General features: G+C 37.5%; 1 protein-coding gene across 1 annotated transcript; it reads right to left on the bottom strand.

The window, feature by feature from the left end:
• Positions 1-16505: 16505 nt before the first annotated feature.
• On the bottom strand, positions 16506-20895 carry LOC105229926 (protein yellow-like). The gene is made up of 4 exons (XM_049447112.1): positions 20436-20895; positions 17769-18022; positions 17512-17699; positions 16506-17449 (listed from the first exon to the last, which is right to left on the bottom strand). Coding segments are annotated over exons 1-4 (1305 nt in total). The 5' UTR covers positions 20438-20895; the 3' UTR covers positions 16506-16588.
• Between the last annotated feature and the right edge of the window lie 3746 nt (positions 20896-24641).

Here is a 24641-nt window from a genome sequence, read left to right as displayed (position 1 = left end):
CAATATTCATCCATGTCCAACGCTTTGTTACTTTTTTACTATACCCTAACCTAACTTGATCATATATTCAATTACTGAGTTCATTGTGTTATGTGGGTTATTGGCCGATTCATTGTTTCGATGTAGTTTTTGCGAATTACTTTTGAAAAGAGGACAAGATTAAAAATGAACATTTTCTAATCTCTGATTTGTTCTAAGTATTCACATCCTTAGTTGTCCTTGAGTAATTGTTTTCTTAGAAAAACAAAGAAAGGACCCGTAAACATCGTAAAGGAATACGAAAAATTATTTCCTGCCCATGTCAATTATCAAATCGTTGACAAAAGGAAGCAAATTGAAAAGGTCACCGAAAGTGTGTTTGAAAATCACCAAGTTAGGTTAGGTTAGATCAAAGGTTGATCCAAAATCGATGGATCTCACTTGGAGAGATCCTTAGAGTGAGTTACAAGATCCTCCTAGTCCAATGAAGCTTTTCGAGCTTACTAAAAGAATTTTACAGCAATTAAAATCAAATACCACCAACTTTTCTATGTTCGCCAAAAGTGTGTCTACCAAAGTATTTCAGTCTTAGTCTGGCAAAAGCTGGGCAATCCTATATCCACACAGCTTTGGCAAAGAGCGTCAGACTGAATATTTATCCGAATTCCGTTGGAACATAATGGACAGTGTGCAGTCAGAAAACTTGCTATAGCGGCGAGATTAAATAGATCGAAGAACCACTTGCGGTTCACTTTGGGCCTGAAGGATCTAACAATAACACAAGTTCATTTTGTTGACCACGGCTAGGTGAGCTCACAGGAGGTCCAAAGGTCCAGAGGCAAAACGCAAGAAGAGAGCAAAAGAGTTAAGAAAAGAGAATAAGAGGGATTTGCGGTTTCCACCATGACCGGACATTCATACTAGCCTAATAAGAAGGTTATTTTTAATGCCATGCACTACTTGAACCAAGTTAATATTAAGAAAAAAACGAAAGGAACGAAGAACACATATAGCTTAGGTAGCACTCAATATACATGGTTTATTTTTTCGATGTTTCATAAATGTGTCTATATTCTCAAAGATTTTTTAGTTAAAAACCAACAAGTTTACACCTAAAAACTTTCTCAGTACACTAATAATACTAATTTTTTTACTGCCAATATTGTTTATGTGCAAACTACCTTCAGTAGCTCAAAATTAGGGCGCGTACCGATGTCTATATAAAAAGACAAAAATATGTTTCAAAAGAACCTGACAGCTTCACCTCGCTGCTTGCTTAACATCCCATATATAATAAATGATCTCCAGCTCCAGAAGTTTTCTCACCAACTTACTCCCGCATAGATTTCAAGCAAATAATGCAAGGCCACAGCAATGTCAGCGCACTGTCGAGCCCTAATCTTGTACGCAAACAACTCTCTATGCCCGCTCTGCTAATATTAATCGAAAATTCCACTTCAACCCCTGCTGCTTGGTAAAACTTTTAATCTCATAACTAAGTAAACTTCTAACTATTTATGCAAATGAGCAGACACGCCAGCAAATCATCAACGTAAGCAGCAGCAAATTGCCAATATTTAGATGACACACAAATCGCAACACACCAACACCGGCACACACACACATGCACACAAGTAATGGAAAAGTGCAATCTTTGGCGAACAACTGCCTGGCGACGATAATTAAGCGCCAAATGACGGTAAAACAAGCCGTCGACGGCACAGCCGCAAATTCCCGGGGAGCTTTTGATCTTATTCGACACTTTACCTTTTGGCTTCGGCTGAACACCTTCGACTTTGGCAAAGACTACACCAGCGATTGCGGCTGCAGCTGACTTTAACGGTTGTGTATGTCACCGCTGGGAGAACTGTTGCGGTTGGCGGTCTGGCGAGGGGTCTGGTGGGCGGTCGGATGGACGAGGCGGCAGCTGGCAGCTACTAACGCTGTGAGGAGTATTTATACGTATATGTATGTACTTATACTTGTATGTATTGGTGTGTATTTGAGGTGCGTGTGTTTATATGTGTAGGTGCGTATGTGTGCGTGTGTTTGTCTGACTTGTCGATCTCAGCGTGGATAACAGCGCCGTGAGTGCGTAATTAATATCAATCATAACATTCGCAATTACGAAAGTTGCGAGTGAGAGAAAAAAATAAAGCGACAGCCAGGAGAGAGGAGAGCGAATAATAAGAAGAAGCAACATTGGTTTTACGCCAGCACTTTGCCACTTTTGCAACTGCAATAACAATTCAAGGATGTACACTTTTGCTCTTTGTTATTGGGTTGGCAATTGATGGCCACCGTTTTATGTATATGTGTGTGTGAGTATCTTATATAGCGATATGTGTGTATGTGGCACTCACCGCTTTATCACAAATGCTACACTACAAGGAAATATATTGAATACAAGTAATTGCAGTTGTGTCTGTATGTATATGTGCAAACTGATACACACTCACACTTACACATTTAAAGGGGTATATGTGTGCGTTTTGCGAAGATTTGCAGATACTCGAGCAGGCAAACTTGCGGACTGCCACGAAAGCAGAGTCAAAAACATAATAGCGACAAGAAATACGACAACACAATCAGCCAACAACAACAACAACAACTGCAGGCAACTATCGCGCGCAACTGGCATAAGATAAGGAGCACTCAACAAAGCCAAAGCCGAAGAAAAATAAGAAATAGCAGCAAAAGCCAGCGGCAGCTGCAGCGGTGCTGTTTGTGGTCACAACAGCAAACGGGATTGGGGAGTTAAGTTGGCTGCGCTAAAGCAAAAGGGCTGCAGATTTGCTGCGCAACTTTGCAACATGCAACTTTCATTGTTTGCCGCACAGCAACACACTCATCCTTGCCTTTGCTGCCGTTGCACTTCTTCACATTGTTGTTGTTGTTGTTGCTACTTTGCTCTCTTTGTCGTTGCTGTTATTGCTATTGCCTGCCAGAACGACCGCCAGCCGCTGTGGCACAAGCCCCTTGCGCCAGCCATTTGCGGTGCACGGACGTGCGTGCGTGTTTGGCTTTTAGGGGTCTTGAGCGCTTGAGACGCTGAGGCCTGAGACCGCAACTGCAGTTGTTGTGGCGCTCATTAAAAAAGTTTTGTTGCTTCAATAGTTTTCGCTTTAGTTTGGCCATTGTTGTTCTTTTTGTGACATACACACACATGCATAGACACGCACACAAATGCTTACTTAGCATACTTTCAGGCGCTAGTGCAAAGAGTTGTTACAAACATTAGATACAAGTGCCCAATACGTATGTATGTATGCGTGTGTTTATTTATGCATGTATATGTGCAAAGTTTCGCCGGCACTTGGCCAGGTCCAAGTGTTATGCGCACATCCAATTGAATATGTAAATTTTCGTTGTGCAAAATTATTTCTTCGCATTTAATTGGATGGGCTGAGCGCAAACACACATATCTCTCATCACTTATAGTATGTATGTATGTACGTAAAATATATCTAATATATTTGTATACCATATTGTATGCCTGGATGGATGTAATATTTATGCAATAAGTAGCAATTGCCGCAACTCAACCGCAATATCGAATCAATCTAAATTCTATGGAAAAAGTTTTTGACCAATTGCAAATTTCATTGCGGTTCAAAAACTCACTTATCCATTTCATTAGCATTTGCGCACAAAACACACACACGAAAAATAAAAAAAGCAAAAACTAAACTTTTTCAAGGCTATCGCATGTAAAATGAATATTTTAAGCTGCGGACAGAGATAAAAGTGGCTTTGAGGGATTTGTGCAGTAGCAAAACTATTATATAATTGCTTATGTGCGCTTAGTTTGACTGCTTAATTTCCAATTATAAATTTCACTCTTTCCATAAATAAATAAGAAGTAATTGCATAAGCACGGCAATTGAAAGTGTGAACACGTGAAAAGAGAATTTAATAATACTATTTAACCGAATTGAAACCAATATGTGCATATACTTGTATTAGGGTGGGTCAAGGAAAACTTTTGTATTTTTTTTTGTTTCGGTGGTAGACCTTCTAAGAAAGCCCCTCCTAGTATGCGCACTTACGAGAGGGTCGTTCGCGTAACGGGTTTTTTCTTATTTTCAAATAAAAAAAGTCATAATTCGCTTGAAATATCTTGACAATAATTTTTTTTAAATGGTTTTTATAGAAAATTTAATGCTCTGCAAAAAAGGTCTAAAACAATTTTTTTGTAAGTCTCATCGCTTAAAAGATATTCACGGCATAAATTTGTCTATTTTAAGGGGTTAAGGTTAGCCAGAGGCACGAAAAAATGAGAATTTTCAGTTTTTTTTTTTGTTGACTTGAAGTCACAAAAATTTTAGAAAAAAAAATTTGTTTTCCAAAATTATATGTAGTTGCTTGTGTTGACCCAGTTCCAAAAAAGGTACTTGCGGTGACAACCATAAGTACTTAAAATTTATCTAAAATCAATTGGACAAAAAAGTTTTGTAAATAGATAATCCTGGCCTGGTCGAAGAATGTTTTTTTCAAAAACTAACAAAATGGCGACCTCAGGAAATTTTTGTCTAAATTTGTGGGAAAAAATTGACAGTTAATTGGACTAAAAAAAATGATTTTTTATGTAAAAAAAATTCTTCGATCAGGCCCGAGTTTATTATGTATTCTAAAAGCTGTATAAATTTCATTAAAATCTACTGAGCGGTTTTCCACTCTACAAAAATGGTCTGCTACAATTTTTCGATTAAGTTAAGGGTTTACGAGAGATTCATCGTCAAACATCAGTGTCCACCATTTTTTCTAGTTTTTGATCAATAATTTGAAAAATTTCAATTTATTTTGTGAGGTTCCTGAAAATTTATACAATTTTGAGCTTTTACTATAAAAGTTTTTTGCTAAAAAATTTATTTGCAATTTTTTATAATTTTTTTTTTTTATTTTAATCGTTCAAAATCAGCCTGAAATTTCGATTTCGCGCTCATTTATGTAATTATATACAATATATTTTTTGTATTTTTAGCCATTGATTGCGACAGAAAAGAGTTTTAACTGCATTAGAAGTAGTTGGAATCTGAATTTTTTCCACAGTTCAATAACTTGGTCAGCAATAACAGAATTGCTTACCGTAGAGGAAATACTCACATTAACAATTTTGAACTAAAGGATCCTTACAATCCTCGAATATGTCATGATTTTTGTTTGCTTTAATAGAATTAATTTATCAAGCTCACCCGTTAGCATTAAAAAAGCCTGCTACTAACTTCTTTTAATTACTAACATTATCCCAACCCTTGAACATTTTTGTTTTTGCAGCTGAACAGTTTAAAATTTCAAGGTTTAAAAAAGTTGGCTCACATAACTCATAAAATTCGTTTCCAACCATATGCTTCGATGACAGAATAATGATCGTTAGATTACTCTGACTATAACTGTTCACATTTGTCTCGGTCTTCATTTAAGCCACGCGCGTAAACTGAAATGGTAAAGTTTCTTTTTCTGAAATTGGTACCACCTTCTTCACGTTTGTTGGAAGTTTGATCTTCATATATAAATTGGTGTTTTCGTTATCATGAAAAAAATCGAACGAATTTGCTTGAAATTTTTTATTTCTAATGGGAACACAACCATAGAGTCGTTGAAAATGTTGCAGACGAATTTTGGGAAGTAAAAATTATTAAAAACACAAGTGGCATAAAGCATACAGTGAAGGTCGTAAAGTCATCATATTCTCTGTTAAAGACGATAATGTCGAGACGGTTGAAGAAATAGTGCTTCAAAATCAATGTGTTCTCATCATAGAGGTAGCAGAAAAGCTCAATATATGTACATTTTGTGCCCCTGGGACGACTCAACACATATGGAATGATATTTTGGTTAAGAAGCGTGTCAATGCTACACTCGTACCCAAAATATCTGGAATATTTTACAAAATCATCGTACAGTGGAGCTAAACCTACATACATCAAACTCATCATTACTATTTGAAATATTTATAAAGGGTGATTTTTTAAGAGCTTGATAACTTTTTTTTAAAAAAAAACGCATAAAATTTGCAAAATCTCATCGGTTCTTTATTTGAAACGTTAGATTGGTTCATGACATTTACTTTTTGAAGATAATTTCATTTAAATGTTGACCGCGGCTGCGTCTTAGGTGGTCCATTCGGAAAGTCCAATTTTGGGCAACTTTTTCGAGCATTTCGGCCGGAATAGCCCGAATTTCTTCGGAAATGTTGTCTTCCAAAGCTGGAATAGTTGCTGGCTTATTTCTGTAGACTTTAGACTTGACGTAGCCCCACAAAAAATAGTCTAAAGGCGTTAAATCGCATGATCTTGGTGGCCAACTTACGGGTCCATTTCTTGAGATGAATTGTTGTCCGAAGTTTTCCCTCAAAATGGCCATAGAATCGCGAGCTGTGTGGCATGTAGCGCCATCTTGTTGAAACCACATGTCAACCAAGTTCAGTTCTTCCATTTTTGGCAACAAAAAGTTTGTTAGCATCGAACGATAGCGATCGCCATTCACCGTAACGTTGCGTCCAACAGCATCTTTGAAAAAATACGGTCCAATGATTCCACCAGCGTACAAACCACACCAAACAGTGCATTTTTCGGGATGCATGGGCAGTTCTTGAACGGCTTCTGGTTGCTCTTCACCCAAATGCGGCAATTTTGCTTATTTACGTAGCCATTCAACCAGAAATGAGCCTCATCGCTGAACAAAATTTGTCGATAAAAAAGAAAAGAACCGAACACTGATTTTGGTAATAAAATTCAATGATTTGCAAGCGTTGCTCGTTAGTAAGTCTATTCATGATGAAATGTCAAAGCATACTGAGCATCTTTCTCTTTGACACCATGTCTGAAATCCCACGTGATCTGTCAAATACTAATGCATGAAAATCCTAACCTCAAAAAAAACCCGTTACAATCTAGCGAACCAAAAGCGAAAAAGACACTCATTAAAGTTGAACAAAAATTAAGGTGTCCGCGTCGTTTTCTTCAAATACCGTGGGGTGGTTCACAATGACCTCATTCCATAGGAACAAATGGTCAAAAAGGAATACTATTATTGAGGCGTATACATGAAATGACTCATCGTAAACAAGAGTATATGTGGGTAAAAAATTCATGAATTTTGCACCACGATAATGCGCTGCCCGATTCTAGCATAGTCGTGACTGACTTGTTGACCAAGGAAAGAGAGTATCGCTCAGCCACCTTATGCGCCAGATTTGATTTTCTGAGGTTATTTATGTTGATAAAAATTTTATCAGATGGTTTTAATCTGATACAACAAATACTTAAAGAATATGAAATCAAAGGATAGACTCTTAAGTAAATAATAGATCATTGTGGCGAGAATAGGTCTATACTTACTTAAAAATAATGAATAATCTTATACAAGGACATAAATTCGATAAATTTTGAGTACTTTACTTTCCTTTTTTAAAGAAAACCAAAGACAACATTTCATCGCGAAATAGTTTCCAGTAACAATAATTTTATTAAATTATTCACCTAATTGCTTTCAGCTATTTACTCACATTCGATTTCCTGTGGCTTACTATACGTGTTTTTGACTTAAAGATGATTTTCCGTAATAATGCTGGCTCAAAGTATTTTTTTTTTATCGCTAACGACTTCGTAATATTTTATTGACATAATTGAAGGTAGAACTCTTAAACACGGAAATCGGAATCATTCGGAAATTATTAGCAACTCTTAAATCCCTCTAAATTAATATCAAACAACTAATCCACAAATGGTGAGAACAGAATTATGCCAAAAACTGCTTTAGGCAACCCAGCATATGGGTTAAACTTTTGGTCAATAAATCATATCACGAAATAAGCCGTTAAACTGAGCTCCAGATAAGTTACATGACTCCGTTATATTACTTTTACTGAAGGTAAGTCAAGAAAATGGTCAGTGAAATGAATGAACCGCTGCAAAATACAGTCGCAGAAGTCGTGAATGGATTCAAAACATGATTAAAAATAAAATACTAAAATACCTCATGGTTCCGACTAATGAAAAAAAAAATCCTCGAGATGAAATATCAAAAAACCAAATTTCGCAATTTTCAACGAAACAGGAATTATATGTTAGAAATAGCAGATCTTAGAAAAAGTATTGATACAATTTTGATGTATAATTTTATAATCTAAAAATTAACCGAAGTAATTTTTTGATACAAATTACCGTTTTTTTTTAAATCAGAAACAAAAATTTAGACTTTGAAAATGAAAATCTCAGTATTAGTAAGACTTATTTTTTTGATCAAAATTTCAAAAAAAAGAAATATCCGTAAAACTGCAGGGTTCGAATAACTGGTTTCTAACCAGTAGCTAGGATACCTAACCTGTATTCAGGTTTCAAGCTTTTAAATACAGTAAAATAACACCAAAGGAAAACAACCAAAACTCTACTTTCATAATAAATTTAATACAAGCACTGAAATCGAATATAGCCAGTGAAATATGATGAAATTGAAAATAAATGCAATTCATAGACAAAATTTCGTTTCCGAAATCGAACGAAGCGACAAAACGTAAAATAAAAGTGGAATGAATGTAAAATACATAAATGTTATCATGAAAAATGCAATGATGAATAACTTAAATGCAGGATATTACTGGCAGCTAGAGCGAAAACAACAAAAGAAATAAAAACAAATCAAGCAACAACTAAATTGTAAGTGCAACAACAAGTAAAAACACAGACAATAGTTTATGAGTGTGTGTGTGTGTGTATATACACACATAAAGCATGTTCATGTGGCAGCAATGACAAGCCACTTGCACCGCTGCAACGAGTGTCCTTTTCTCAAGGACAAACTGTGCAACACGCGCGCACACTGTGCTACTCGACGTACTTGCAACTGGGCACGAACACCATTTTACTCTTAACGAAGCGCACCCGCACACATACATACGGGCACTTACACTCGCAAACCCGTATTAAGCAACAGTTTTGTGAGTGTGCATGTGTGTGCCACGCTTTTTGGATGCAATAAAGCAGCGTTTGACAAAGAAATAAATTTGTTCATGCAACATTGCAGTGGCAGCGACACAAGTAGCAGCAACATTACACATACATGCGTGTACGTGTGGGTGCATTTCGCTCCACTTTCGCCCAGCAGCAACTGAGCGCACATCTCTTTCAATGCCACCCCAACGCACCACTTCACAGCGTCGTCAGCGCTCCTTGTTGCCACTTTACTCTTGGATCAAACATTTTTTCTTACATTTCACTTGTTTTCCCCCTTCTTGCCAGCGTCTGTGTCTGGCATTAGATGCGCGCTAGTATTTATATATTTTTTGCAGTTGAATTTTATTTTAATTTTAATGAAGAAATACCGCAAGTGTTGGACAGTGTGGCACACCTTGAACAAGCCTGCAGCAATGCAACCTCTCAGTCCGCGAAGCGCCTTCAGCGCCTGCAAGCGCGCGTTAAGGCCGCTCCATAGCATCAAATATCTGTAAATTATGGTAAAAGTATCCAAAGTCCCTTTTAGTGTCATCTTGACACACAGCCATACAGATAACTGCATATATACGGTGCATATATACAACCGCAACTAAATCAGCAAGGTTTACCTGTCGCAAATCCGCCGTCTTCATGCGCTCTCTGACCGCTCAGCCGGCCACTTAACTAAAAATACTAACGGCATTGGTGCCACTCCGTCTGCTGCCATGGCATGCCACTTTCATCGCAACAGCTTACAGCATTTTTCTCCTCCTTAGTACTCATGCCCACTCTTCCTGCATTCATTTCAGCGCTTTCCTTGCGCAGGGTTCCTTAATAATTTTTTCAATTTCTTTTGCCTGTTATTTCAGTGGAAACTCTTAATATTATTCCACAGCTTTAGTTAGTTGATATTGTAGAAATGTTGCAGGTGCGTTTCCTCACACTTTGGCGCCTCTCTCGCAGCATGATCTGCATAACTAGGCTAATATTTCCCTTCCTCAAATACGGTTCAAAGTGGTTAAAGCATTAGGCAGATTTCAAGGACTCTGCAAGTATTTTTAGTAATATCATTTGCTACTAACCATACAAAATTTATATAGATACCCATCTGTAGTCATCAAAAAGGTCCTAAGATGTCTTAAAATAAAGCTAACTTTAGTTCATACAACTAAAAATAGTTCAATAACAATTAGGCCTTTGACCGCTTAGTCAAATAGTAGAAAAATGATGGTCAGTGGTTTGGAGTACGTAAGGGGTGCAGTCATAAATCAGGATCCGCCAGAAGGCCAAATAAATGAAAGTTCGGATTCTTCTATGCTTGAGAGATCTATCTCTCCAAACGAATTATAGCTCTTGCTGAGCAGTCTAACAAATGGAGTTAAGGAATTCACTCAAAGTATACAGAAAATCGTTAATTTAAAGTCCCTTTTTATTGTACAGTCTGTCAAGTAAGAGCGTGGTCGACTTTAACGACAGTTAATGAAAGATTTCGCTCTAATCTTCGCGAGCCGATAGAGGAAAGCTGTGTCCTTGATGCATTGTCAACAAAGGTTCAGTTGTCGTTGATGTTTTGAAAGAGAATCACGTTATCCACCCGAAAGGTCCCAAAATGTCGCAATCAGCGGCTGCTAAATATATAAGAAAGTCTAAGGCATTTGTACAGAAGTGGATACAGCGATATATAGTGTCTAAAAATGTCGATGGTTTACTAGAACGTGGTTCGATAAAAAAAAGTGACAAAAAGATGAAAAAATAATAGTGAATCTGTTTTCGCGGAGTCCTACTTTAACACTGCGGCAAGGACAAGCAAAATTAATGGCATACGGTTTAGATATATCCCACAAAACTCTCCGAACCCTTCTTCATACTCATGACCTGAAATGGCGCGATACAATGTATAAGCCTCTGTTGACTGAAACAATTGTGACAAAGCGACTCGCTTGAACGCATGGGAATATTGAAAGAGATTTTAAAAATGTCATTTTTACTGATGAATGTTCTATATGGACACGTTCTGTCCTCACGCGAGCCTGGTCAACTTCCACCAATAGGCTTGTTCAGCGGACCGTAAAACATGGAATAAAGGTGCATCTGCTCAAAGCAGGGATCTAGCACTTTGTACCTCTTTACTGACAACCTAAATGCCGAGAAAATGATAAAAATCTACAAAAAGGTTTTACTGCTATCTACCAAACGATGGTTCATCAGAAAAAATGAAAATTGGATTCTGCAGGAGGACAAGGATCCTAAACACCGCAGCAGCTCTGTTCTCAGTGGGAAAATCAATCTGGCATCGTTACATTGGATTGGTCGTCGCAGTCGCCCGATGCAAACCCTATTGAAAATGTGTGAGCATATATTAAACAGAAGCTTCGTGGAAGACGCTCGTACACTTTGAAGCAGTTGTCTTACGAAATTCGTCGGATCTGGAGATCCTTGTAAATTAGTAGAAAACATTTCTCGGAGATGCTAGGCAATTATCGACGCCGGTGGTGACTGGACACGACCACGCTCTTACTTGACAGACTGTATTATTATTCTAAAATAAAGCGGTAAAATGTTCGACCTACAGTTATGAGAAAGCGAACGGTGATATGAAGTGTAAGACAAATATAAACCAGAAATAGCTCTCGAAGAAATAACAAAGAGCATTAAAATTCTCTTATCTAGCATTATTGCACTTAATTTAAGAGTTTTTCAATATACTTCTTATTCTTATACTTGCAGTCTGTGGATTATGCAAAAAGTAGGGATACTAGGAAAAATAACAATAAGAGGTCCAGCATTTCTAAAAATTTCGCTAAAGAAAAACACTTCAGAAACTTCCTTTATGCGAAAAAAATTCAGTATTCCTTGGCGGAAACCGAAAATCTACTCTCCGAGGATATCGAAATTATAAAATTTTAATATATTTTATGTTATAATATTATAATCTATCTATTCTCGGCACTTGCTTGCTCGGTACGGACTTTATCGGACCACTCTAATATAGTTGACAAACAAACTAAACGATCAAAATAAATTTCTTGTATGGAAATCTTTTTTGTTTGACAAATTATCTTTACAAATTGTCCAAGACAGGTCACTAGCTCCGAACAACTTGTTCATATCGGACCACTATAGCATATAATTACAACTGCAATTTCGTAAGCTTTTATGCTGTTAGAAGTTAAATGCAAAGGGTCCTATAGCTTCGCCGCAACCTATATAGGAATAAAAAAGCACACAGAACTTGTAAATAAATTCCTCGAGTAAATGATATTTCAAAAAAGTAGTTTGCTAACTTGTTAGGACTATCCGTTACGACTAAGCCAAATATGAGCACGATTGTTAACCAGTTTGCTGCTTACCTTTAAGTCGGTACACCTTAGTATTGCGTTGCGAGTTTTACGATGGATAAAAATAACGAACAAAGAATATTTCGCAAATTTTGTATTCCTAACCAAATTTCATGTGAGAATTCGTTAGGTATATTGGAAAGGGCTTACGGCGATTCAGTTCTATCAGAAACATTAGACATCGAGTAGTTTAAAGCCTTCAAGGACGGTCGAAAGATCGTTGAAGATATGACCACCTTTTTCAACTGATGAAAATATTAAAAAAGCGAAGGACATGGTGCTTCAAAAACATCATCCAAGTGTTAAAGAGATTACAAGACAGCTCCACATCTCTCGCGAGTCCGTTCAAATGATTTTGATAGATATTATATTTTGGGTATGAAACGCGTTCTTGCTCGACTCGTCCTGATAAAGCTGAATAGTACCGCAAACAGGTTAGCTTGAACATGCGATTTTCGATCCCAGATTCATGGAGAGCATTATAACTGCCGATGAGACATGAGTTTAAAAGTTTGACCTACAAACAAGTGAACAATCATAGAAATCCTTTTGCTCATTGTTTGTTCGATATTCAAAGTGTGATGCATCATGAATTGGTTGCGGAAGGTCAAACGGACAATAAGGAGTTCTATTTGGCCACATTGAGGCGTTTGCCTTCGACGTCGTTTAAAAGTGGTCGGAATTGTGGAAGAATAATTCATGGATTTTACACGATGATAGTGCATCATCGCATTGAGCCACGAGTGTGAGCGAATTTAAAGCCAAAAACGCAATGAATACCGTTGATCAATCATGATATTTACCAGATTCGGCACTGTGTTATTTTTTCGTTTCCCCCAAACTGAAATTGGAATCTGTTTTCAGCCGATCGAAGTGATAAAACAAAACTCGCTGAAAAATCGTTGGCATAAGTGTATTCCATCTCGTGGGGACTATTTTGAAAGCAACAAAATACATATTGATGAATAATTAAATATTTTGCATTTTACAATTTCCGGGTACTTTTTTGTCCTAATATAAGTTAAAGATTTTTTTGTTTTTTCTTAGGATAAATAGTCGTATGTATTTACAGTAAGATGTCTTCATCACTTGCAAGTAAATTCAATTAAAAATCACAACAAATCCATGTCTCATTAAAATGTTCAATCTAGCGGACACATTAAGATTTACGCTAAAGTAGATACCGCGACACTTCCCAAATACGCAAGCGAATAACCATGCACACAGCATCAAAGTGAACGGTACTTCTAACTCAATCATAGTTTTATTCACCTTAGCAATGGAGCTCTTTGAACGCATTTCTCGTCAGCAGAGACTATTATGTCGCCAGAATCCCACTTTCATTACCCGTTCTCAGCGACTTTGCATTAAGCGCCACGCCTTCCATGGCAAGTATGAGAAAGTGTGCAAGAAGCTGCTTAGTTTAATGCGCTCAAAGGTGACCTTGTCGCGATTACAGCGCCCGAGCACGCTTCGTTGCACTGCATTTGTTTTAGCAACAACAGCGGCCACGACACTCAATGGCAGCGCACAACCTCTTGGTCATCTTCTGGTCAATGCTTTTTCCTTAACCTCTTCTCCTCTCACTCTCCATCATTATTTTCGTGCACTGGGCCCTACGTGCATTTTTAATTAATTTCCATTTTGCGGTTCTCCTTTACATTTCTCTTTCTATTGCTGTTTTCAGAAATATTCGCGCGCATTTTATTTTGATTTCTCGCGCTTCTACACTCTCCGCCGCGCACCCACTTTCCTCGAGCACGTACGCCCTTTAAGCGAGTTTGAATTTATGTGCGTAACTCGCCATGGCGAAGGGTGTGTTTGCACATTAGCGTGTCAGGCTGATACCGCTTTTTCGCGGCAGTAAAACTTTAAAATGCAAATGCAAATATTTTGCGAAATAACACCAGAAATGCATTTAATTTGCATGACTCAGCATTTACCGTGAATTATCTACTTCATTCACTTTCCTCATTCCCGCGCTCTCATTGCAGTTCTTGCTCTAGCCTGCAGTTGTTTTTGTTATTATCATTATTTTTGTTGTTTTATCTCGCATTGGTCTGGCGCATTTTGCACCCGCAACAGCTGCAACGTATTATCACGCCAACCCGCTCTCGCGCCCCGCCCCTCATTCAACACCTTGGCCATCATTCACCCTACTTTTTCTTTTTCTCTCCTTTGGACTTGTCTTAAACGCTGGCAGCAGAGGCATTAAGTTGCACAGGTGTCCTGACTTTTTGCATTAACTACCGCAGCTCTTCGGCACTCTAAATATCGCCAGCTACCGCGCCATAATGTACGCTAAGCTAAATGAGTGGGTCCATGAGCGCCGCGAAATATGCAACAAATAATTGCATGCCGCTTTGTCGAATTTAATTAAAAAGTGTTTGCTGTGGAATTTCCAGTCTAATTTCTATTCGTTTTTCTTAAGTCTTAATCGTTTTTTACCCTTCGCATAATTTTAGTCGCTGCTCGCTGCTGCGTACTGTTTTATTGAGTTTTTAGTAGTCGAAATTATGAAGTCAATCTCCCGAAATGGTTCATTCCTTTAGATGTGAAAAGCAAAGTGTGAAAACGTGTGAGAGAGTCAGTTCAAATTGCGAAGCTTTAATTAGAAATTGGAATTTGGAACCAACTATTTTCTATTAAGTTAAATGAAATTTTAAAAAATAAATGAAATAACGATTACTATTTTAGTGATCAAGATCACTGAAACCATTTAAAATATTTAGCGGACTTAAATCCATAAAAGAACCCAAACGACTCAAAAATGCTTTTGTCGGCCAAACTTAGGAATCAAATAAATCGCCATAAATATATGGACCCTATGTGCAAATATCTGCCATAAGTAATGTGATTTTCAATAAAGACGCTAAAAAAGTAGTGGCCTCAACTTTAAGACCACTACGTCCAATTTATGGTCGTCATAATGGTCTAATAACCAATATTGATCAAGATGTGAAAGTTAATGGTATTTTCATCAATAATAAATGCTATGCAGATTACACTACACTTATAGCCCATAGTTTTATGGGATTACAAGAACCGAGTAAACTTACGTAGTGACGAATATGGCCTACGCACTAACATAAACAAGATGAAGTACATGATTGTTAGTAGGAAAAACAAATACAATATCATATATCATGATTAAAGTTAAAAATATCAAGTGCCTTGGTTATCAGATCAACGAAAATTGGGATTGTTTTAAAGAAATAAAATGTCAAATTGAGTTTGTGCAAACAACATGTAGTCATGACCTCAGCATCACAGCCAAAATACGTTTTTCGGGAGAGATAGAGAGGAATATACATCGATAAATAAAAACTTGTCATTTTTTAATATACAAAAGATATATTTAACATGTAATCATTACTTTATTTTAATTTTTTATTGTATTATCACCAATATTCGAATAAGAATTAGCAAATAAAAAAGTAGGTAATGGTCCTGGCAGATCAACCAGTATTTATAGGACTCGGAATGATTTATTTTCATTCAAACATGTATATAGCCTTAGAAATAGGCTCCTGTGCAGGAAACCTACAATTCAATCTTCATATACTCGTTATAATTCTCGGCTGGAATGGCCTCCAATACCATCCATAAATGTTGGTTTGTTCAGTTTTGACCAGATTGTTGAAGAGTTTCGACGTCATATGCATTAAGTCAAATCTCGGGACCAGTAATGATGCGTTGAGAGAATGTAGGGTATTCAGCTAAACATCCCTTTTGCGACCTCTCATTGATACGTTTCATACCCAAGACATAAACCAAAAAGGTGTTGAGTCGATAAATAAGACATCCTCTGATATCTCTCTGAGGCTAAAACTTAGAATCTCAAGGTATGCTTCTTTAACTTTTTTATGTTATCATCCTAAACAGAGGTGGCTGGCTTTCTCGCCCAAAGCAATTTTTCTAGTTAAGTTTTATCTTTAGTTCCTATCGATCCAAACCCAGCTTGTTGCTTTAAATATGAGATAATAAGGTTTCCAAGACGAGTTTTTAATAATTTTCCAAAAAAAACTTTGTAAATCAGAATGGCCTGTTGCGCCAGCGAGCAATGAGGCTTAGTGCGAATGGTATATTTATATATTTGGTACAAAGCAAGCTATGAAGACTGCGTTTATTTTGTAGGTATTTGTGGAGGATGGGGCAAGCCCAATCTAATTTTAAAAATGTTGTTATAAAAAGTTTATTTTTATATACTCATATTTTACTATTTATTTAATATTAACCTTAGTTCCTTACACAAATCTTCTATTATACTACTTAAATATAATTAAAACATTATTCTAAGGTTTCAGTAAATTACCCAAAACACTAACCCACCCATCAGCAAGGTCTTCCTTGCAGCAACTCATGCAAACCGCACCGCATTATTCGATAGTTAATCTCATTGTAATTAATTTTGCCGGTGAAGACTTTTTGTAAACGATTTGAAAGCATCCAAACCTCTTCCTTTCCCCAAGGATTTCTTATTACCTTTAGACCGCTTATGAATTGCAGCTTAATGGGATTCTCAGCCAGCAAAAAGCGCGTTTGAAACGTGTAAGGGTTACGTATGTTCCAGCCGAACAGTCCGACTGGCTCGTAGTGGCCACACAAGAGCACACCACTTGAGGTCATGGCTGATGCTCCACATTGCACGCCACGTTTGCCAAGCACACTGAACTGCTCTATAGCGGAACCTAAGCCAAAGTCCCAGAGTGTGCTGTTGTTTATAACAGCCAATGGTATCGCCACTTGCGCATCATTTGAGAAGGAGTGAAAGTAGAGCGAACGTCTTAAGCCCAACCCCAACGGCGTTGTAGCAAGACCAATTGCGCCCTCTAAAAGTTCAAAGCTTTCACCAGCTATAGTATGTGTGCTGAAATCTGGATCGGGATAGGTGAATTTATTTTCTATGCGCCAAGAACGGGCATTTTGCACATCATATACAACAATACCGAAACCGGTGGCATCGGCCATATAAACGAAGACTTTTTTGCATTCACCGCGTGGCGGTGGATCGGTACAATCAACATAAGGCGTAACAAAACGACTGACCGTGCTTTTATACATTTCCGAAGGTAAACGATAGCGATGCAACAAGTGAGTTGTAGGCACATCAATAACGACGATTTGTGGTGGACAAAACTGTTCGTTGTCTATCTCACCGCTATCAAGTATCCACATACGGCCGCACGGATCGATCTGTAATGACAACGAAACTATGAAATTTGTATGTTTGAAGGGATTTCACTGGAAGTACACACATGCACGCGACACACGGAGGTAAGTCCATTACAGTCCTTGCCGTGGGACCAATGCCAATCGTAGCTGGGATACGGCTGCAGCTCAGTGCCATTAGGACGTTGCACATTTGTCAAGTAGGCGAGCGAATAGGGTATGCCTTTACCGAAACGCGGTATTGTGACAAAAATGATAGGCGATCCATTGGGCGCTGAATGTGAAAATGAGAATATATAAAATTCTAGCTTTTTCTTGTCTAAGGACAAAGTCTCATACTCACGCGTATAAAAGACATCTACATCGATCGGCAGCGCACTATCGGGGTTGTAGCGCCCGTCCCGTAACGTTGCCTGTCGCTCAGCTGCGCTGGGGAAGCCGAACTCCAAGTTTCTCGCTTCGTACATTGTATTAAGTTCCTTATATCTATGGAATTGTTGCTGATTTTGTTGCACATACCCACCATTGTAGTTGTAGACCGTTGGACAGGCACAAAAGTTGACGAAAACCAGTACTATATACAACTGAATTAAGTGCCTGATTTGGAATATTATAAAAACTGTTTTAAACTTTTGTTGTTTTACACTTGCAATAAATTAGACAGTACCAATTAATGAATAATGTGTTCTCTTAGATACTTTATATTTATTCGAAACCTGTAGAAAGACTATCATGACATGTTAATCAAAACCCTGTGTTTGTCATAATTTGTTAACCACTTGAAAGCGAGATATTTATTAGCTCTTAAAAAATTAATTATCATGTTCTCACACACATTTCGGCTGAAAAAAAATGTTTTATTACATTAATTCAAATTTATTAGTACTGCAGCTCGACATTTAAGACTGGTTGTCAAGTTCTTTAACTGATTTTACATCTTAAAGAGGGTATATTAAGTATACCAAGAAGTTTATAACACCCAGAAGGTATGGCGGCCTTAAAGTCCTTTTCTCCCATTTTTATTTGTGATGTAGTGCAGGTCGGCTCCGAGTTCGTTGCAACCTTTCAACTCCTGGACTTGGCCTAAGCTTTTCAATTGAATTATGAGTAGAATTAGTTCCTCAGAGTTTTGGTAGAACCATGGTTGTAGGATTCTGCACCCTGGTTATGATGGAGGGACACACACTAGAAATGGCTGACAGACCAATGCCGCAACTGCCCTCGTTCCGTTAAAGCACCGACAGTTAGGTTGGCGTGGTAGGTGTACCACTAACCGTGCATTCAATGCTGGAGTCACTTATTACTTTTGCATTACCAAAGCCAGAGAGTCACTGAGTCAAGGTTACCAGGCAGCAGCGCAATCGCAGGAAACTGTAAAGCTACAGATCTGATGAGAAGGGTGTTCTAGCCACGCTGGAAATGAGTTCTCTTCTCGTGTGTTCTACTACCAGATAGCTACGATTCGCGGAAACTTGACCCGCTCTTGCCTACCAATGGTTCATGCGCTGTCGCCGTATTTCTTTGTCCATGATCGATCTTAAGTAGTCCAGCGTGCTATTTGCTTTCAGTAAAACTAATCTCTTCTTAGTTGTGGAAGTTCTAACACGCCATTGGCGTTCAAAAGCATGGTTAGTCGTTTTGATTTAACTGATGCCAGCTACAGAGACTGAATAAAACAAAATAAAAAATCATCTCAGCACTTCCTTCTTGATCGTCGCACGTTTTTCAAATTAAGGTGTAAACACTATGGAGCGCACACTTTCAGATATAGCACACTGGTGGGATTTGATTTGATTGCTTAGAGATTAAAGTTATTAACAAAGTTTACTATGTATGGAGAACAAAAATGTATTGAAATGAGTCAGGACTTGCAACTTGCAAGGATTAAAGCCTGGTAATACCTTCAGGTGCATAAGGCTTTTTGGTTATATGGGGTCTAGGGCGAGTTTTCACCCGATTTCATTCATTCTAAGCACAATGAGGCACCGTTATTAGAAAACCATGCTATTTCAATTTTGTTAAGATAACTATATTGGATATACGGGGGCTGTAAGGAAGTATTGACTTGATCCAGTACATTTTTAACACACAGACAAACCATTATTCTCTTCAAATTTCAATTGTATATCTCACACATTGACCGAAATTTTCGTTTTTGGTAACTAGAGGCCTTTTTTTTGTTCGATTTTGAAAATTATTCGTCATAAGGTGATATACTTCAAAAACACTATTCTCGCAAACTTTTATCTGCTGATATTAGTTGCTTCTGAATTGGAATTGGAAAACTAAAAGAATCAAAAAAAATATATAAAATTGTGTTTAATGAAAAGTAGGCTTAGTTGTAACCCGATTTCGCTAATTTGAATTTAGTTGAAATCGGCTAAGAGAATTCGCATATATACGATTTGCCCAAAAAGAGGGCGAATTCACGCAATTTCGACGCTGGCTCCTTTAAAGTCCTCTGACACCATCCCGCGGGTAAAATTTAATGTATCTGTCCCATTTTGCCATTGATTTGTCCACTTTAAGAATTTTTAACAGTACGGTTATATGGGGAGTGGACGGTGTTAACTTCCGATTTTCACACTGACGAGAGTATTTCTTATAGTTTTTGCTCTAGGTGAATTTGTTTACCGTAGCTTTGGTTGTTCAGGAGAGATATACATTAAACCTGTTAGTTGATGGGGCTACGACACACTTTTTCAAAATATTTAGAAAAATGCACGCCAATTATTTTAATTTAGTGCTTAGTTATGGCACTGTTATATTTTCGTTCAATGGCGTTTTATGGGCATGAAAGTGGTCCGATTACGCCCATCTACGAACCTTTCCTCTATTTTTACACAATTTCAATTACGATATTTTAGCTCAGCAGGGTGTCGTAGAATAAAAACAAATGTAATGAACTTCATGTAAAAGCCACATATGCATCTTAAGTTTTTCTCACAAAACAAACATATGTATATGTATGCTTCTTAATTATTATCTATTATCAAATCCTCAAACTCACATTTTGCACAAAAATATTTATTTTTCACTTCAACTGGGAAGCAAATAATTTCAATAAGAAAATCTACTCGCATTTAAAATTCACACCGGGCGTGGCTAACCCGAAAACCGCACTGAATGTAATATTTCAATAATTTTTGATCGCAACCGACGATCTTGGAGAGGTACTTGGTAGATTTGATTTACTTTCATTTACTTTACATTACGCGTTTTGGTATATTTGCTCTGCTACCAATCTAATTTACAATTTTTTTTCAAAGCAACAGTGTGAGATTAAATGTATACAAACATATGTACATACATTCACATGTGTCTATTCATAATTATATTTAAGCTAATTTCGACAACTGGTTTCCCTACTTGTGACGCTGCCGAATGGGCAGCTGGTAAGCAGCAATGCATTTGTTGACTTTAAGCCAAACAATTCAGATTTTATGGGGCGAATGACTGCAATAACTGTTTTGTAAGTTACTGTTGTTGTGGTGAATTGTTGGCTTATAGACTTTCAAATATTTGTTGGGCATTTTTCAGACCTTTAAACAATCAAAGCGGCATATTTTTCATTAAAAAAAGTTTCTATAATATATAAAAAATTATCGGAGAAGTCTGCGCTCTTTGTAACGGCAGATTATGAGCGCTCACATGGAGTATTTTTTCCTTACAACTGCAGCTGTGCTACTGGCGCGGCAAAAACGCATTGCTGATTGCGTCTGGTCACAAGTTTGATTATTTTTTTTTCTTTTTTACCTGCCTCAATGAACGCAAACCGTAAATATGGCAACTTTCGGCGCATTTATGGTTGCTTTGTTGATGTTGTGCTTTTACTGTTATACAAAAACAATACATTTTTAATTTATAACGTGCAATTTGTAATTTCGCCAACATTTAGCCAAAAATTAAATCGTATTTAGCAGCAGCGACCAAACACACCGCGAAATGAAATGTAAAAGCGCGCACACACACACACACATACAGAGAGAGAGACAGTAGAGCCAACAAAGTGCAATGGTATTTATGCAAATGGGTTTCAGATGCGATTATAAAAACCTGTTGAAATAATATTTTCATATTTTAAGATCATATATTTTACGCTTATGCGCGTGTGCGTGAAGCAGTATTTCATTTGAAGCAATTTTTATGCAAAAATAATAAACTGAAAAGCTAACGGTCGTCGCGGTTGTTGTTGTTATATATTTTTTTTGTTGGCATTGTTGTTGTAGTAAACTGAAAATGCTGGCGATTGCTGTTGCTGTTGTTTTAGTTGTTGTTGTTGTTGTAGCTTTTTTTACTGTGGTTTATGCTGTTGTTGTTTTCATTTTTGTTGTAGTACACTGAAAATCCTAACGGTTGTCGTTGTTTTTGTTGTTATTATTTAACTGTTGTTGTCTTAATCGAAAAATGTTACCAACTTGGGCGTTGTAATATTATTTTTGTTGTTGTTTTTGTTATTGCGGTTAACGTTGTTGTTGTTATTTTTTTCGCAGCAAGCTGAAAATGCTGCTGGCCGTTGAGAATGTACTATTATTTTTTACTATTTTTGTTGTAATATTTATTGTTTTTGTAGTTGTTGTTGTTTTACATAAAGGGTGTATTTTTAAGACCTTGATAACTTTTTTTAAAAAAAAAAACGCATAAAATTTGCAAAATCTCATCGGTTCTTTATTTGAAACGTTAGATTGGTTCATGACATTTACTTTTTGAAGATAATTTCATTTAAATGTTGACCGCGGCTGCGTCTTAGGTGGTCCATTCGGAAAGTCCAATTTTGGGCAACTTTTTCGAGCATTTCGGCCGGAATAGCCCGAATTTCTTCGGAAATGTTGTCTTCCAAAGCTGGAATAGTTGCTGGCTTATTTCTGTAGACTTTAGACTTGACGTAGCCCCACAAAAAATAGTCTAAAGGCGTTAAATCGCATGATCTTGGTGGCCAACTTACGGGTCCATTTCTTGAGATGAATTGTTGTCCGAAGTTTTCCCTCAAAATGGCCATAGAATCGCGAGCTGTGTGGCATGTAGCGCCATCTTGTTGAAACCACATGTCAACCAAGTTCAGTTCTTCCATTTTTGGCAACAAAAAGTTTGTTAGCATCGAACGATAGCGATCGCCATTCACCGTAACGTTGCGTCCAACAGCATCTTTGAAAAAATACGGTCCAATGATTCCACCAGCGTACAAACCACACCAAACAGTGCATTTTTCGGGATGCATGGGCAGTTCTTGAACGGCTTCTGGTTGCTCTTCACCCCAAATGCGGCAATTTTGCTTATTTACGTAGCCATTCAACCAGAAATGAGCCTCATCGCTGAACAAAATTTGTCGATACGTAAAGCGCGAAACACATTTCGAACCGAACACTGATTTTGGTAATAAAATTCAATGATTTGCAAGCGTTGCTCGTTAGTAAGTCTATTCATGATGAAATGTCAAAGCATACTGAGCATCTTTCTCTTTGACACCATGTCTGAAATCCACGTATCTGTTTTTGTAGTTGTTGTTGTTTTACATATATACATACGCAACGCGTGAATAATTTCGCAAATATGCGCAAAATATTCTATGCATATGCATGAACTCAAATGCAAAACGCACACACACGCACTTATAACCGAGTCAAAGCTTTGGTATAGCCCAACTCACACACAGACACACACATGTACTCTGTTGTTTGGCGCACACCAGACCATTTTGTGGCAATTAATGCACTTTTGTTTATTTACATTACGCACCGTAGACAATAAAAGTTGCAACAATGATACCAATAGCCACAACAACAACAACTACTTAAACCAACGCCACAGCAAAAACAGCAGCAGCGACAAAAACCATCACAATACCAACCACAACAACAAGCGCAACAAATAAAACTTGTATAACAACAATAAAATTACAATAAATTACAATACGTTGCATTTTAATGTCGATGTTGCATGCAATTTGCAAAGAGCTCGCATTGTTTGCGCTCTATCATTTTGTGTTTTGCCGGCAACATTGTTGCACAGAAGAATCGCAAATGATGCATAGTTGACAAATAATAACAACAAATGTAATAATAGCATTAATACCGAAATAACTGTCGGTTTGAGGCGCATGCCACACTTAACTGCTGCACAAATGTGTAAGTGGCATAGAATTATAGCTGTGTTGCACACACATACTTACAGCGACACTACTTGCTGTAAGTGAGTTGACAACAATCAGAAGGGAAGTTGCAACTTTGTGCGAAAGTAACTGTGTATTTATGTCCGTGTGTATGTTTATGTGTGTGCTTGCAACAATCGTGTTTACCGGACATTTTTTCTGCAACTGCAGGGAGTATGGAAGTTCATGTTTGCCAGCAATTAAAATGAGTGACGCATTCGGACTGCTCTGAGTATCAAACAAGCAGAGGTAACGGCAAGTGAGGTGCAGTATACTATTTCTCGGTGAGTATTTCAACTAATTTTGAAATCTGACTACGTGCAGACCTGTAAATGTGTATATGAGTGGTGGTGTCAATTATATATCAAAGTGACTGGGGATTTTGCATCGTTTACCGAATGCCAATCCGCTATAAGAAGTTCTCTCTTACTTTTACCTTACAGTTTATGGAAATATATTTTTTCATAAATATACTACTGTGACCAAAAAGTACATCGAGATTCAAGAATTTTGTATACTCTTCCAATTGAATTTCGACCCTATCCAATAAAACGAAGTATTGTCAACGCTTTTTCCAGTTCTCGAAACAGTCGGAATAGTCTTTTTCTGATATAGTCTTAAAGACCTCTTTCAATTTCGATTTTATCTCACCAATCAAAGCGGCTTACATCGGACTACTGACTGCTTGACATCAGTCCACAAATTTTCGATGGGGTTGATGTCAAGGGACTGTGGCGGCCAGCCATTACCTTAACATTCTTTTCCTCAAATCATTGTTCAAAAACTTGACTTCTGTGCTTGGAATCGTTGTCGCGCTGGAACGTCCAAACAAACGGGACGAATCACCTGTCATGTGAAGTCATTGAAACTGACATTACCTGGCCTACATAAATCATAATGTATTTTGTTAGTTCCTCTACTCTGGAATACAGTGTGCCGAAAAACATACATATCATAGGGTTCGAAGATGACATTGCTGTGGCGGTAATAGCCAAACACTTAGAGTATATCGTTATGATAACCCACACAACAATATCGCAAATAATCGACTGGCTTGAAACTACCAGA

The sequence above is a fragment of the Bactrocera dorsalis genome, chromosome 2 (assembly GCF_023373825.1).
Source record: "Bactrocera dorsalis isolate Fly_Bdor chromosome 2, ASM2337382v1, whole genome shotgun sequence".
Lineage (NCBI taxonomy): Eukaryota > Metazoa > Arthropoda > Insecta > Diptera > Tephritidae > Bactrocera > Bactrocera dorsalis.
This window is presented reverse-complemented; position numbering and strand designations above follow the sequence as displayed.

Coding starts and splice junctions, on each gene's coding strand:
- LOC105229926 (XM_049447112.1), bottom strand. Junction 17,700..17,768: donor TGTAGATGTCTTTTATACGC/GTGAGTATGAGA, acceptor TTTCACATTCAG/CGCCCAATGGATCGCCTATC. Junction 17,450..17,511: donor CCTCCGTGTGTCGCGTGCAT/GTGTGTACTTCC, acceptor TTGTCATTACAG/ATCGATCCGTGCGGCCGTAT.